This window comes from Pyxicephalus adspersus, chromosome 11 (genome assembly GCF_032062135.1).
Source record: "Pyxicephalus adspersus chromosome 11, UCB_Pads_2.0, whole genome shotgun sequence".
In the NCBI taxonomy this organism is placed as follows: Eukaryota; Metazoa; Chordata; class Amphibia; order Anura; family Pyxicephalidae; genus Pyxicephalus; species Pyxicephalus adspersus.
Window position 1 is genome coordinate 55,964,756 of NC_092868.1, and position 15,815 is coordinate 55,980,570.

General features: G+C 40.0%; 2 protein-coding genes across 12 annotated transcripts in view; both read right to left on the reverse strand.

The window, feature by feature from the left end:
• Nucleotides 1-7,331, reverse strand: part of EXOSC10 (exosome component 10) — a 17,821-nt gene extending 10,490 nt beyond the window's left edge. Inside the window, exons 1-9 of one of the 2 annotated variants that reach the window (XM_072425955.1) lie at nucleotides 7,179-7,331; nucleotides 5,600-5,736; nucleotides 4,193-4,316; nucleotides 3,908-4,012; nucleotides 3,667-3,832; nucleotides 2,098-2,206; nucleotides 1,166-1,241; nucleotides 715-825; nucleotides 353-496 (exon numbers count right to left, since the gene is read on the reverse strand). In XM_072425955.1, coding sequence (XP_072282056.1) covers nucleotides 353-496; nucleotides 715-825; nucleotides 1,166-1,241; nucleotides 2,098-2,206; nucleotides 3,667-3,832; nucleotides 3,908-4,012; nucleotides 4,193-4,316; nucleotides 5,600-5,736; nucleotides 7,179-7,268 — 1,062 coding nt within the window. In that variant the 5' untranslated portion in view covers nucleotides 7,269-7,331. Of the gene's footprint in view, nucleotides 1-352; nucleotides 497-714; nucleotides 826-1,165; nucleotides 1,242-2,097; nucleotides 2,207-3,666; nucleotides 3,833-3,907; nucleotides 4,013-4,192; nucleotides 4,317-5,599; nucleotides 5,737-7,178 lie in introns of those variants that run through there. The other variant, XM_072425956.1, reaches the window with a different exon arrangement.
• A 4,692-nt stretch (nucleotides 7,332-12,023) lies between these two features.
• The window catches only part of MTOR (mechanistic target of rapamycin kinase), a 90,963-nt gene continuing 87,171 nt past the window's right edge, over nucleotides 12,024-15,815 (reverse strand). For all 10 annotated transcript variants that reach the window (XM_072426926.1, XM_072426918.1, XM_072426917.1 and 7 more), the window contains 4 exons: nucleotides 15,733-15,813; nucleotides 15,272-15,352; nucleotides 14,589-14,694; nucleotides 12,024-13,335 (listed from right to left, as the gene is read on the reverse strand). In XM_072426926.1, coding sequence (XP_072283027.1) covers nucleotides 13,320-13,335; nucleotides 14,589-14,694; nucleotides 15,272-15,352; nucleotides 15,733-15,813 — 284 coding nt within the window. In that variant the 3' untranslated portion in view covers nucleotides 12,024-13,319. The remainder of the gene's footprint in view (nucleotides 13,336-14,588; nucleotides 14,695-15,271; nucleotides 15,353-15,732; nucleotides 15,814-15,815) is intronic.

The window sequence follows — 15,815 nt, forward strand, 5'->3', positions numbered from 1 at the left end:
ACATTTTTTATATTCATATTATCTACTAGAACCCCTGTTCGGACATATTTCTGTAAGTTACAGGTCTACAATTTAAAAAAAAATTTTATGAAAAACAGTGGATCACTTTTGGTACAGAAATCTAGACCTCAGTGTAACGCTTAGGTGGTTAAATGCTGCTAATGGTTGTCTTTTTTAGACTTTATAGGTAATTTAATATTTTTTTTTATAAAATTGTGCTTTATGAGCTCCACTATTTCCTGAAATTATCATTTAAAAAGAATACAAAGGATCTGCCTAATTTTTTTCTAAAAAGCAGACGCTCCTATTTCCACTTTAAGTGATCAGGTTTACATTAGTTCATCCTTCTGACCTTGACAATGGCGGGATCTGTGAAAGACTCGTTGAGGATGTAGAGGTCACTGCGTAACTCCAAGGTATCGATGATAAAATCTTCAGTACGGGTGGAGATCTGCATGAGGCAGGTGAGGCCCAGGAAGCTTCTGTATGAATGGTGCTACAGAGAGAGAGAAAGACATTTAGTAACCATTAAACAATAAAATAATAGACATTTTGGGTCTTATTAATACCTAGATATAATACATATGTCCATGATGCCTATAGTAACTAGATTTCAGCTTCTATATCACGAATAGCAGGGGCTGGAACACAATTATATTGGGTCTCATCTTTTACAAATAACACAAAAAAGTCTTGCATTGGATGATGCCTTACCTCAAGATCCAAAGCAAACTCTGAGCATTTTAACAGCTTCTCATTTAGCTGTACAAGATCATCCAACGTAGTTACGAAATGACAGGGGACTTCATTCAGAGATACAAAAGGCTAGAAACAAAACAAACAAATCGTTTGTAATACAGTTCTACTGCTTTAGCATTATATAGTTTTAACTCTGATATTAGTAAAAGGACTTATTGTAGCCACCTATAAAAGGGTATGCTGTAAAGAAAGAAAGAAAAAAAAATCTCAAAGCCAACATTAAAAACTACCTGGACATACCCAGCACTGTCCCTGAGAAGGAATAACTTTTTTTCTGATCAATACTTATTTAGTAAGTGCCTGAATTGAGGTATCATTTGTTTAGGTCAGTATTGGAAAAGAGATACTTATATTATACGGACAGGTTTCCTAAACCATCATAAATGTCAGACTGCACAGAACTCACCTTTATGTCTGGCTTTTCCATGGAGCTCTCCAGGGGAGTAAAGTGATCCAATTCATACTGATAAGGGTGAGCCATCCTGAAACACAACATTAAAAAAAGTTACATAAGACATAAAACAAATTAGAAAAATGGTTGCCAATAAGGATGGCTGAGAACCTAGTTAATTCAGAAACACTATTGGCACCAAATGACAGTCAATGGAGGGTGTGCAGGTGTGTCCATGTAATATGCATGTAATGTGCATGCAATGGGTCCATCAATGTAATTAGTCTGTGTGCATGCTTTCCTTTTTAAACTGAGAAAATGCTAAAATTACAACCAGAGATTGCTTTTACCTCTATTTGCAGTGGGAATACAAGTAATATGGGGATCATCCTCGACGACCAAGATAGAGACATTTGTATAATCCAGTCTATTATTGGACACAGACATCTGATATCATTGGGTATTAATGCTAAATGCATCAGACACTGGCTAAACAAAAACTAACACTTGTGTGCCCAGGATAACCGTCATATTCCAAGGATGTTTGTTACATAACAGGCAGTACCCAGGCGTATACCCATAGATGAGGTGAGATCTGTGTTCCTCAATGAGCTTAAAAAAAAAAGATTTTGAATAAGACATATAAACATCTTTTCCTTATAGTCCATTGAGGAACACAGAAATCTGATACCATCGGGACATCCAAAAGCAGCTGAGAAGTGAGCAACAGTGCTACAGAACTAGTCAGACAAGGTAACAACCTAAAAGGTAATACAGGACCAGAAAGAGCACAAAGAACTAACCCCCATCAATAACAAGCTGAACTAAAAAGTAACTCCATAAAAACTGAGCAACTGAACTGCTTCACCAAGCAAACCCCAAATGTGATGAACCCACAGCTAAATATTTGTATGTTATGTAAGGAGCAAAGAGCAGTGTAAACCTACATGTCATCTTCAGTCTGCTTTAATCTCTGTTGGTGAATAAAATCTGCCAGTGCCGCAGGGACGTCAAGGTCTTCAGGGCGCTGTTCTCTCTCCCGTTTATTCCTGAGAACTGAGACAAAACATCAAATTTAGAAGCCACATTCTTCAAACCTTACAAAAAGCGATTTAATCCCCACCAACCATCAAGATACAGGTAAGGAATTTTTAGAAGTTTTATAAACTATTAATCAATCTGGGGGCAAAAGTAGAACTCAAGAGGCTAAGCCCAAACACTAAAAATGTCCCCCATTTTAAAAATGTATTTTCTTCTGCTGGCCTGGTGTCTCTGCTTTATGTTTCACTACTACACATGGATGCCCAACGCCCTCAATATATGATTAATTGGGAAACGGACCTTGGCTCCACTTTAGATATGGCAGGAGATATGGCAGGTTATTGCCAGCTGCTCCCCAAACGTGACAGCACAGGAAAATGCGTACAAGGTGCTATTTAGGTGGTACTTAACCCCAGTAAGAATTGCCAAATATGTCAAAGGGAGCGACCCACAATGTTTTAGAGGTTGCAGTGTTCCCGGCTCCTTCCGCCATATATGGTGGGACTGTCCAGTAGTTAAAAGGCTTTGGATAAGAGTCTTTAATTAAATTGATTCTGCATGAGTCTATCTGAAGGGATCCTTGGGCAGCTCTGCTCCATAAGCTGAACCCTACTTTTTCTAGGAGTAAATGTAAGTTAATATCATTTATCTTTCTGGCCAAACGCCAGGTGATAGCAGCAGCTTGGAAGAAACCTTCCCTTAACTTTCAGGCAGTAATGTCCAGATTGTCAGATACAATGGTGCTAGAAAAAATGTCCACTACTGTCAACGACTCTGCGCCTAAATTCTTTAAGGTTTGGACACCTTGGCTGGACTATCACGCCACTCCTGACTTAGATTGCAGGCTCTTTAATTTATGACGAGCAGTCACCCTCCCCTTTTCGTTTATTTATTCTCGTTGTCCCTAATTTGGTATTTTTTTTCAAATTAGCTACACCATTGCAGGTTTCAAATACACCCATTTTACCTGTATTTGTTTTGTTTCTATGTTTTTGTTGAACTGTTTATTTATACTTTTTTTATTTTTCCATGTATAATGATAGTTTTATTTGATCATTGTCTGTTATATGCATGTTCTGAAAAATTTGAATTAAAATTTTATAAAAAAAAAATGTATTTTCTTCTATGAAGGATGCATAGTAAAGCCAACATGCAAAACTAGTCCTCTTCCTCAGAGCTTCAAAAATCATGGATGAGAACATCTATTCTATTAGAACAAGCTTTCATATTATTGCCTCATGGTTGAGATTCTAATAGACAATTATTCACTCTAAGTTCCTTGCACCACATTGATAAACATGAAGCCCTGAAGAAGGAATGTTGCCCCTGAAATTATTATTATTATTATTATTGAACCAAGTGGGTTCCCTAAAATCTCTACACATTACTGTCAGGTATTTGAATCCTTCCCTGGTCAAAGCATGAAAAGAAAGTCTTTGACTTGATATTTTATTAGGGCCCTAGCAGTTCCTTACTCTCTGGAAGTGGCTTCTGAGCATTGGGCTTGATAAATATTTTCGGAACGAAAGGTGTGTTGGAGTTGTCGATCTTCTCTTTGAACTTCAGCTGTGGCCGCAGAATGTTCTTGGCTTGAAGCAGACGGAATGTCTGCGTTTTGCCTTTTTTGTTCGTGTCACTGCTCTGCAAATAAAAAACAAATGAAAAACACCACAAGAATGACAGAAAAATGTCTGGAGCTTGGCTGACTCTTTTTACCTTGCGGTTCCAGCTAGAGATAACGGTCTTTGGTGGCTGAATACCTGCTGGTAGAATGGGCTGCTGGCTACGGTTCACTCCTGAGGCTTCATCCAACAATGTGCCCTGAAAAACAAGAGTATCTGTCACAGTTTTGTTTTCTTACCACTATCCACCATGACAACTGTAAGCAAATACTCATACCAATTCAATGTAAGAAAAATCATAAACAAAAAGAGAAATAGGACAAAAAAATGATATGCAATTAATTTCTTTAAGTCTTTCGCTATAAAAGAGAACACTCACCACTCTTTCCAGGACAGCGTCATTAGCATCCACCAGCATATCGAACTTGTCTTCCAGGGCACCGGACTTACTACGATCCCGGATGTGACTGCGGCAGCCATGATACTGCATAATCCGACTCATACTGTGTCAGGAGACAACCAGATCCAGAAAGCAAAGCATACAAGAGAAGCAGGGATATTAATGAAAAAGCTGCAGAGGAAGTTCCAATATAATATATAATTTACATTATTTGCAGATATAACATTGAACTACAACTATTCCCATCTAGGTTTGTCAGCAGATATTTTTACTTTACACAAAAGGGTAGACAATGCTTTTATGTAAAGCAAAACTGTTATTCTTTTTTTCTTCGGCAACACCCTTCTGAATGGGACCGCAGAGCCTTCTGGGATACCTATGTCACGTACCCAAAGAGGCTCCTTTCATGTAGGGCATTTTCCCTACATGAAAGGAAAGAGTGCAATCTCACGCATGCACTCTTTTTTTCCCCCTTTTTAAGCTTTGTCACCTGATCTCGTGTTTGCGCAGTGCGAGATTGGGTGACGTAGCCAGAACAAGGAAGTAGATGGTCCATGAGGGCGGCGCTCAGTGCTTCCTCGGAGGGATCTACAGTATTAAAGGTGTGATTTTATTTATTTCAGTTTAGTTCCCCTTTAAGTGCTTGCTGTTTCTGCCACAGTTCTTGCACATCAGTTGAGACATGTTATTGGTGAGTTAATATCAGATGAAAGATTTGAATTGACACACAGACCTCCTAACGACAAACCTATCCTCTAACAGCCTGATGGCAAGTGGAAACGTAAAGATTGTTCTAGTCTAGATAGTGTGCGGGTAAAGGAGCTGAAGTAGTTATAAGAAACTAAAAACATTAACTGTATGTATTGCTGTGCTCCAGTTCCCCCATTGCCAAGGGACAAAAAAAAAACTGATAATATCAGTAACACTGAGGTTTAATAACATGCTGAATTTAAAGATGAATTTTGTTATTGTTAATATTATTCATAATAAACTGGATTTTTATAGCGCCAGCATATTACACAGCGCTGTACATAAGATAAGGGTAGCAAATAAATGACAGACAGTAACACAGGAGGAGAAGAGGACCCTGCCCCAAAGAGCTTACAATCTAGGTGGTGGGTGAAGTCTCACACAATGGAAGGGGACAAATAGAGTGATGGGTAGTAGTGAGTGTTTTAAGAGACAGAAGAAGACGTAGATAGGCAAGTCTGAAAAAGTGTGTTTTGAGTGCTCTTTTAAATGAGCGGAACTCAAAACTGGGATATGGGGGGGGGGGGGGGGGGTTAATGAGAATCCTCCAAACTCCTCCTCCAGTGTCACTGTCTGTATCATTTGCAACCCCTATTTAATGTACAGCGCCGAATCCAACAGATAATACCGACATACCAGTGCAGCAGTCGGTCACCTTGTGTATCACAGAAAGAACGAAATCCGGGAAAGCTGCGATAGAAGTCATATTCGTCTCCACACTGCGGCAGACCGGTAGATGACTTTGTGGAAGAGACGACTGTTCCCAGGGCAAACTGTAGGAAACAATAGGAGAAGATGGCATTATTCACCCCATACAGTGTTATTATAGACCAGTACAGCATACAACGTGGTAGTCTGGGACAGTTCAAGATCCCACATCTGCCACTATAAGCAGAATGCATTGTGCTTGTGTATGGTCATCTCACCTGACTGCCATTTAATCTGTACTCCTGTGAGTTATTATTACACAGTATTTATATATCGCTGATATATTACACAGCACTATACAAAGTACATAGTCATATCACTAGCTGTCCCTCACAATGTACCTACCATAGTTGTATGTCATTTTTACAGTCTAAGGTCAATTTTGGGGGAAGCCAATTAACCTAACTGCATGTTTTTGGAATGTGGGAGGAAACGGGAGTACCCAGAGGAAACCCACACAAACACAGGGAGAACCTGCAAACTCCATGCAGATATTATCCTGGCCGAGATTAAAACCCGGCAAAGGCCAGAGTGCTAAGCTCTGAGCCACTGTGCTGCCCAATTAATGCAAAAACTGCCGCAAACACCCACGTGCGCGAGTTGGTTTCTTCCTATATTCCCTTAAAAACTGAATATTAGGGGTGATAGGTTGGCTCTATATACAGGTAGTAATATTGGGCAGTGTGTCAGTTACTGTATACAATCCTCACTCTGAGCTAATCACAAACAAAGCAAAAAAAATCTTCAAGGAGCCTAGAGTTTGTCTTGGTCATTAAAGAGTTACAAGAGGCTGCAGAAAAAAGCTCACCCCCTAAGATCACCCACAACCTCAGCTGTGCAAAAGATTTCTTCTGCAAGCCATGCAAACCCACCCCCCTCCTCCTCCTTCAAGCCTGGGTTCTGCACACAGCGAGCAGGGAAGCCCCATTCGCATCTAGGAGTCGTCCCTATAGTACAGAACTTTAGATTCACAGCCATCTCTCAGTGACCGTTCTCTTTCTTTCTTTACAGAACCCAGCATCAGCCATGCTTCATTATAACGAAAGAGCAAACACCAAGTCCTAGGAATCGGCTCAGAATCACATGGAAGCTGCTGTCCTTTGCTTTTAAATCTCTCTTTGCTCTTGTCCCACCTGGTAGAAAAATCCCCCCCTAGCCGCTCTCTTTGCTCCTCCAATGACTTCCTCACTCATAACCTTTTCCCAAACCGGCTCCAAGACTTCTCTGGAGCTCCCTCCCCGATCCTATTAGACTTCTACAGACACAGGAAGTATTTGTCCTATGGGCTAGGCCCCTCTCTTCCTCCTGTGCCATAGTCTGTATGTTGTGTATATATTGCTAATAATACCATACAATAGTTGTAATATGTCAGCCCTGTGCCTGGTGATCATTCCTAGGCCATGGCCCCCATACAGTGTAATGATACCCCAGGATAGCACATAGGGCAGTGACACACACCAATATCATTATTATTCTATATTTCGATGTTATTTGTAGGTTCAGGCACCTTAACGAAGCTGTCAGTGTCGGGAAACCCCGGGATCGCCTCTGCCTTCTCCTCCATGTTCCTCGTCACGCCATCCACAGGCGCCGCCATGCTGCCACCAGCAGCAACAACTACGTAATCTGAAGTGCGACTCGACGCCGGATGGTGACGTCACCAACTTAGCTCCTCGCGGCCATTTTTGTTGTGGGCAGAGAAGATCTTTTCCCTCCTGTTCGGGATATAACCGGCAGATCGGCTGCTGATTCTTTTTAATGCCATTCTCACATTGTAATATAATTGTTCAATGAAAAACGACACTGATTGTGAATAGCTGGAGTTATTTCTAAAAAAGAATAGTATATATGTATTTTGAAATGCAAGTTGGTTATGTATTAAAAATAAATTCATTTAACCTCCTAGATTGTAAGCTCTTCGGGGCGGGGCCCTTTTCTCCTGTGTCACTGTCTGAATCTGTCTTTCATTTGCAACCCCTATTTAATGTACAGCGCTGCGTAATATGGTAATGTGCTATATAAATCCTATTATAATAATAATAAACATAATACAAATATTATCAACAGATGAAGAATAATAATACAATGGTTATTATTAAATTAGGATTACTACTAAATTACAGCTCAGGAGGTCTTGTAAGTTTTATTGCTTAATAAGCAATTAAATAAAAAGTTGTAGCTGCAGAATTGTTTAAAAAAATAATTTTCCTAAATTTTGTAACATCGTGGGAGCTCCATGATCTGAGTTCCATGCATGTAACAATATTGAGATAAAAGGATTGCATTGTTTACTTTTAGCAATTATTCATCCATTGGTTTGCTGCTGGATATTTGTAAACATATGTAACCCCATCTTTGCAGCCACTTCCTGTCTACATGCACATTGCTGATGGTCTTATGGCATTTCACGGGGCCAGATTAAGATACCTGTGTAATAAGCATTGCTGGGGCCGTGTGTAGTTTCCATCAAAGCCCAATGGGACATGGTGAAAGTGAAAATTGTAAGATTAATGAAAAGGATTGGCACCCCATAACAGGACGTTATGGCAGGATCACCAGGATTTTAATGGAAGTTGTAGGCTTAACATTGTTAAAAATTATGGAGATGCCATCACATGTCAAAGGAGGCAAATGGAAACTGCTGAGATGGCATTTGGCGCTATATAAATCCCGTATAATAATAATAATATACCCTAGATTGAATATTGAGCTGATGGTGTCAGCCTTCCCTCAGTATAAGCATTGCTATGCACAGGATAACAAGTCCAAAATATGCCAAAAAATTAATTAATACATTCCCCTCATATTGTGTGCTACTTCCCCACCTCCTAGATCGTAAGCTCTTCAGGGCAGGGTCCACTCCTCCTCCTGCGTCACTGTCTGTCAATTGCAATCTCTATTTAATGTACAGGGCTGTGTAATATGTTGGCGCTATACAAATCCTGTTTAAAAATAATAATAATAATGATGACACCTGGGATCAGGTTGGGCCTTTTTGCCATTTTCTCCCCACCTCTTTTGACCATTTTTATTTAACATAAAGTAGTCTTTGAGGCAGATGGTTTATTTTTTTGTCTTGCTGTATTTACAAAACTCTACAGGGTCTATTTATAAAGTCGAAAAATAGACATTCCTTTAGGGGAACCTTCCAGGTGCATGTGTTTCAATACCAGTAATTGATTCCCACCTGGGAACATTTGGGAGAATGTGATTCTGTTTCATAAACAGGGTCCCATGAATATTAAAGCAGAAGTAAACCCAAAACAAAAAGATCACACTTACCTTCAATCCCACAGATCCGTTGGGAGGTTTTGATCCATCGGGTCCCGCGTCATCCCACGTGATCCATCGGGTCCCGAGTGCTAGGCGACACCATCTTCTCCTGTCTACTTACGTCACCAGATCTCGCACTGTGCAGGTGACAGATCAGGTAGATTGGGGAAAAACTTGCCGATCTCAATGCGCATGTGTGAGATAAGCAATTTTTTTCCCTATTGATAAAAGGGCTTCTTCTGTGTGCGCAGAAGGAGCAGCCAAGAGCCTCCCGGAATGTGTGACGTAGGTATCCCAGAAGGCTTTGTGCTTCCATTCATTCTTGATTGCCTAGGCGATCGAGAATTAGGGGGCCATGCTGCACTTTTTTTTTTTTTTTTTTTTTAGTGTTGCACTTTAAAAAACACAAACAGAATTTTTACTTTAAATACAAGAGTTGTCTACCCTTTTATTTTAAGTGAAAGTTCTGAGTTTGGGTACGCTTTAACACCAAACACCAATCCCTCCAGATGAAGCTGCTGAGATACCCACAAAACGCATAGAGCTTTCTCTGGGTGAAATGCGTAAGTAAATCTTGAATATATCGACTCAATGTAACATTTAAGTGTTTGGTATAACTTGATGATTGTCACTGGATCGATCTTTTGAAACTTGAATCAATGGAAAATGTTTTTTTAATATCTATATAAATTTATTGCATTTCATATAATTATAAATGTGGATGTTATAGGCCTCAAAAATCCTGTTTAAACAATAGTTTTTGGTTATTACAATATTACATAATAAGTCAGGTTGAAAAAAAGACTTAAGTCCATCAAGTTCAACCACTATGGAAATAAACCTATCCCAGATATAAAACTAAATAGACGTAGTTGATCCAAAGGAAGGCAAAAAAAATATATTAGATTTCTGGGACGTGGAATATATACTTTTGATTGGGTAAATACACTGCTTTATTTTTACTTTCCTTGCAATGGCTGAACAGCTACACTGCAGTGCAGTCCCAGTCCCCACAGACTGTATGGTACTTATAATCCCAGTGATTGACAGAGAAGAATATACAGGAGGAAGGTAGGAACCACCTTTAGACGTTTTACGAGCCATCTTTTGCTGGCTGCAAGCTGTGGAGGAGCAGCCAGGCAAATGTGTACATTAATAGGGATTGCAAATGAAAAAGGAGAAAAACAGGGGATTTTATTTTTACTAAATACTTTATATGTGGTTATTCAAAATGTGTAGTTATCATAAAAGAGGTGATAGATGTAACAATGGATAAATGTAACAATAGTGGGACCACTGCAAGGTATAGGGTTCTTAGGACATAATTCTAGACAAAGACAACTGCCCAAGTTTAGCATAGAAGTATAATTTAAAGTATACCTAAAGTCAGAATTTTCACTTTATTTACAAGGGTAGACAACCCTTTTATTTAAAGTATTTTTTTTTTTAATGCAACACCTAAAAAAAAAAAAAAAGTGCAGCACCGCCTTTTTAATTCTTGATCTCTGAGGCGATCTAGATTGTGAGAGTGCAGAGCCTCCTGGGATACCTACGTTACGCATCTCGGGAGGCTCTTGGCTGCTCCTTCTGCACACGCCTGAGCATCTCAGACGTGCAGAAGGAGCCTTTTCAACAATAGGGAATATTATTATACTATTAAAGTTTTTCCCAATCTACATCACTCAATCTCGGTCCTGAGCAATGTAAGATTGGGTGATGTTGAAAGAAGAACACGGAAAAGAAGAAGATGGCGCTCCCTCTGCATCGGGCTGAAGATAGATACTGGGACGACGCAGGACCCGATGGAAGAAACCTCCCGACAGATAGACGGATCTGGATAGACAGACTGAAGGCAAGTGTAATTTTTTTTTTTTTTTGGGTTAACTTCCATTTTAACTGGATCACAAGTCCCGACGCGTTTTTCCTTCTCAGGAAATTTGGGGAGGGCAAGTAATAATACAGATAGGTTGTTGGGGATGTTCTGTCAGTGTTAAATGTGTAGAAACAAAATATATACAGAGCAGTAGAAAGTGAGTCCAGGCATATTGGAATATCTCAATTAGGAATTCTAACTGGATGGGCCAGGAGAGAGCCCAAATCCAGACTAAAGACAATTCAGCGCAAGACAGCAGGAACTTGGAAATAGGGAGAGTGTGAGCAGACTATCAGCGTATAGGCAGGCCCCTACCCTGACAGTCTGCTGACACTTTCCCTATTTCCAAGTTCCTGGTGTTACTAGGTTTGTAGAATTGTACCTGGCATACCAGGGTAATAACACTAAAACAGTTGGAGACAACAGACCATCATCCAAGAAGTTGTACGAGGTGTTATTGATTTGCATACAACTTTTCAGATTAGGACAATATGTCAAATCTTTATTGATCTTGCAAACATTTTGTGGTCACCCCCAGATGAAAAAACACAATGCAGAGAAGTTCTCCCTGCCAGATGATCTTCACTTGTATGTTGAGCCAATGGATCCCATTCTTTTTCTAGCTCTACTACACATAAGCCAAATTTTACTTTCAAGCTGATAAAATCATTGGATCTGAATTTACTTTTGGATTTTCGATTGTATGTGTTGGTATATCCAAATCATACACAGACATATCAACTGATGGGGCATAATATTGTACAAGTGTGTGCGGTGTTTTGTGACTTGGGACTTCTGACTGATCAAATACCCATATGGAATATGGGTATGTATATAATATGGAATAGTTTACAGATCATACTGGTTAAAATTGATACAATTACTAACCGAATGATATTACCTGTGCTATAGTATTACAGAAATGCAGCTTTTACATAAAATTCTTATTTTTCATATCTTCAGCTGATCCCCTCCAGTGTCTTTGCGGTCAGTTCATGTCCACATGCACCCCAGTGATGCCTGCATGGCATTTTGCTTCAGGTTTCCTAATGATGATGACAAAAGTGAATCATGTCTGTGTAATAAGAGAAAATGCAGCTGATTCCAGTGTCCACAGGAAGACAGTATAACATGGTAAGAACGCAAAAGTACAATAAACAGACAGAGCACTGCCACCTGATAACAAGAAGTGCTGGACCACGTACGTTCATAGCAGAATCATTTTATTTATAAAATAATTTTTAACATAAGCTTAACACCAACCTTCCCTTCAGTCTTACACAGTTGTACCAGCTTTTCTCCTATTCTGATATTGCTTACTCTGATTTCACTGCATACTGTGTTTTTCCTCACAATGTAGGTTAGAATCTGCAGCAAGGAGGTTGTCCAGCATCATTTAGCCCCTCCCTCCCCGGCCCAACTGTCCTTGCTCTACGCCTTTAATTCACTGGATTTCAGTCCTTTCAATCTTGGAGGCTTAAATTCAAATGTAGGCGTTATCCAAGGCAGTCTGCAAGAAGCAGGGTGCTGTGATGTATTCAGGAGGCTATGTCCAGCACCCTGATGGCCCCTTTCACCAGCCATGATCTGCCTGAATTTCAGAGAGTAGCAGAGACACGCAGTGAAGACATCATTGGGTTTAAAATAAGGTATGTAATGAAATCAGAAAGATCCTATTAAAAAAACATTAGCGTGTGGTTGAGAGGGTAACTGAGGGACAAGGGAAGGCAAAAAAAAAAAAAAAAATAAGCAGATTAAATTTTCAACTTCATCAATTTGGAAACAACATTTAGGATTACAATAAATTTAAGAGATTGGATTAACATTTTCTTTAGGCCAAAGAATCAGCATGTCAGCCAGAGAATTTAAATTTTCAATAATAAGTAATGGCGGCGTTCAGATTTTTTCTATACAACAAGGCAGTTGGGGGATTTATTAACTGCACATTGCTATTGGCCGATCGGTCAGTATGATCTGGGCCGGGGGGACTCCTTTAAGTACAGACACCCAATAAAGGTTAATTGAAGCATCTGAAAAACACGACCAAAATATTCCATCCTAAAATTCTGCATAGAACTCCAAAATTTTAAATATATAAAATCCCAACATAATATATAAACAAACCTGCACTGAAGCAGCTTTTGTCACATATACATTTTATGAACAAACATAATTTTTGTTATTTCACAGCTACACGACCTCCCCTGACCCAAGTACTCATAAATCCTTAGCATCTATTCGATTTACAGTTGAGGGACAGTGCCAAGAAGCCTGTGTTCTATGGCCGGGCCGGTTGCAGCTGATAACCTCCATCATAATTAAGATCGGTAAAGTTCTTAAAATCTATATACACGAGTCTGCTCCACCCGAAATTTATTCTGTGGGGGCTGGAACTAAAGTATATTGGCATCTGCTCTGGGTAAATCAATCAGGGCCCTCCATGATGGGCAGCCTGTAAAACATCATCTTCAGACATCTGTAAAAATGGCAAGAAGTGTCTGTCTACCAGAATGGACACCTAAAAAAAAAAAGGAGAGGAGAGAATGGATTAAAAATCAGAGCTTGGTACTGATAATGTGACATAGAAAGTGTGAAAGCTCCTCTCACACATCATAATCTGACCGTACAATCTACTTTACATCTACCAATGTAGTGCAGGGGCTTGGCACAGCTTCTTCCTCTTTGAGTTCCTTAGTTATTATTATTATTATACAGTATTTATATAGTGCCATCATATTACGCAGCGCTGTACAGAGTCCATAGTTGTGTGTCCCTCAAAGGAGCTCACAATCTAATGTCCCTACTATAGTCATATGTCATTAATGTAGTCTAGGTCAATTTAGGGGGGAAGCCAATGAACCTAACTGCATGTTTTTTTTTGGGATGTGGGAGGAAACCGGAGTACCCGGAGGAAACCCACGCAGACACGGGGAGAACCTGCAAACTCCATGCAGATAGTGTCCTGGCTGGGATTCGAACCTAGGACCTAGCGCTGCAAAGGCCAGAGTGCTAACCCCTGAGCCACCGTGCTGCCCACGGTTAGTCTATACAATTGCTGAGCTCATTAAAAGGAGTTCCCCCCATCCCTGCTCCAAGTTCATGAGTCTGTACACCTGCTGTGCTCATTCATTAAAAGGAGTCCCCACTTTCCCTGCTCCGAGTTCCTTAGTCTATACAAATGCTGTGCTCAATGTAAGGCTTTCCCCTCATCCCTGCTCTGAGTTCCTGGGTCTGTACGCTTGCTGTGCTCATTACAAAGAGTCCCCCATGTCTGCTCTGAGTTCCTGAGTCTGTAAAATTGTTGTGCTCATTAAAAGGAGTGCCCCCATCCCTGTTCCGAGTTCCTGAGTCCGTACAATTGCTGTGCTCAGTGTAAGGAGTTTCCCCCATTCCTGCTCTGTGGTCCTGGGTTTGTACAATTGCTGTGCTCATTATAAAGAGTCTCCACTTTCTCTTCTTCGAGTTCCTGAGTCTGTACGCTTCCTGTGCCAATTATAAGGAGTTCCCACTATCCCTGCGCTACGTTCCTGGGTCTGTATGCTTGCAGTGCCCATTATGAGGGGTTTCCCTTAAGTAGGCAAGAGCATAAATCTCCCAGGTCAACAGGAGCAGATTTGACAATTACGAGAGGAAAGTTTCATGTTAAAGTACCCAGGACATATAAGAAGCCTGGCTAGACCTGGCACACCAGGATCCACCCTTTGTGTACCTGACTAGTTGGTGCTTGAAATCTACATATAGAAGTCGCCCCCCCCCAAAACATCCACTTACCATCCAATATAACACTGACAGAGGTTCTCATGTGATGTGGCTTGTTTAATCAGCAGCTCAACTTGTGTGGCCACATCTAAAGTTTCTTCATGTGAAAAGTCCCGACCTGAGTAAAATTCAAGATATTCTGCATCACTGAGCACAAAACATCTCAAAACATCCAAATAAGACAAACTGGGACACATGACATGCTTAAAAAGGAACTAAACTCAAAAGTCCCCCCCCCCCCCAAAAAAAAAAAAATCCACTTACCTTTATACCCTGGTTCTTCTTTCTATGTCACCTGACCCAAGCGCAAGATCGGGTGATCTGGATGGGAAAAAAATTTGCGGATCTCACTGCGCATGCGTGACATCGGCAATTTTTTTCCTATCAAATATTAGGGGGCGGTGCGGCAGCCCCTTCCTTTTTTTTTTTTTTTTTTTTTTAAAAAAAAGGGTGTTGCACATAAAAAAAAACAAAAACAAAACAGAATTTTTACCTTACATGAAAGGGTTGTCCATCCTTTTATGTAAAGTGAAATTTCTGAGTTTAGGTACGCTTTAAGTTTAGAATGCACAGAGAAACTTGTCCAGGGGTTAGGACTATCACACTGCTACCTATAGGTAGCCATACAACAAGAGCAGGAAACTTTATGTGGTCACAGTCAGTCCTTGTTTGCTGGAAGAATTGCTGAATGTTACCTGTTAGCTTATCTCGGACCCTGTTAATAATCTGAATGGCTTTTTTATTCAGAGCTTCTGGCTGAACTAAGCCGTCACCAACTGCAAGGTAAAAAGAAAAAAACATTTAATTAGCAAATGTAACAAAAACTCTGAAGTTTTAAAGCTTGTTGACTGCAGATATTAGGTTACAATGGCATATGCGAAAACCTGTCTCGTGGTAACTTTTCACACCAATTTATAAAAAATAATATGCATCAAAGCAGCCTAATTTACTTGGGATCTCCTTTGACAAAATAATGTACTATGGTATTGCCTCCAATGCTTCAATAATAAATCCTATAATAGACCAAACTAAGCCCTTCCCACATCACAATGTGCCATGGAAAACCTAAAGCTTGGACAACATGGAAGGAGGATAATAATTTAATTAAAAAAAAGCTGTCACGTGTGATCTCATATAGAAAAAAAAAAAAACTTACTGTAAGTATGTATAGACTCAGGAACGGTACTCCCTGGCTTCTTATGTGCGGTCTCCCCGAGCTCCACCGTCTCCATCATTTCT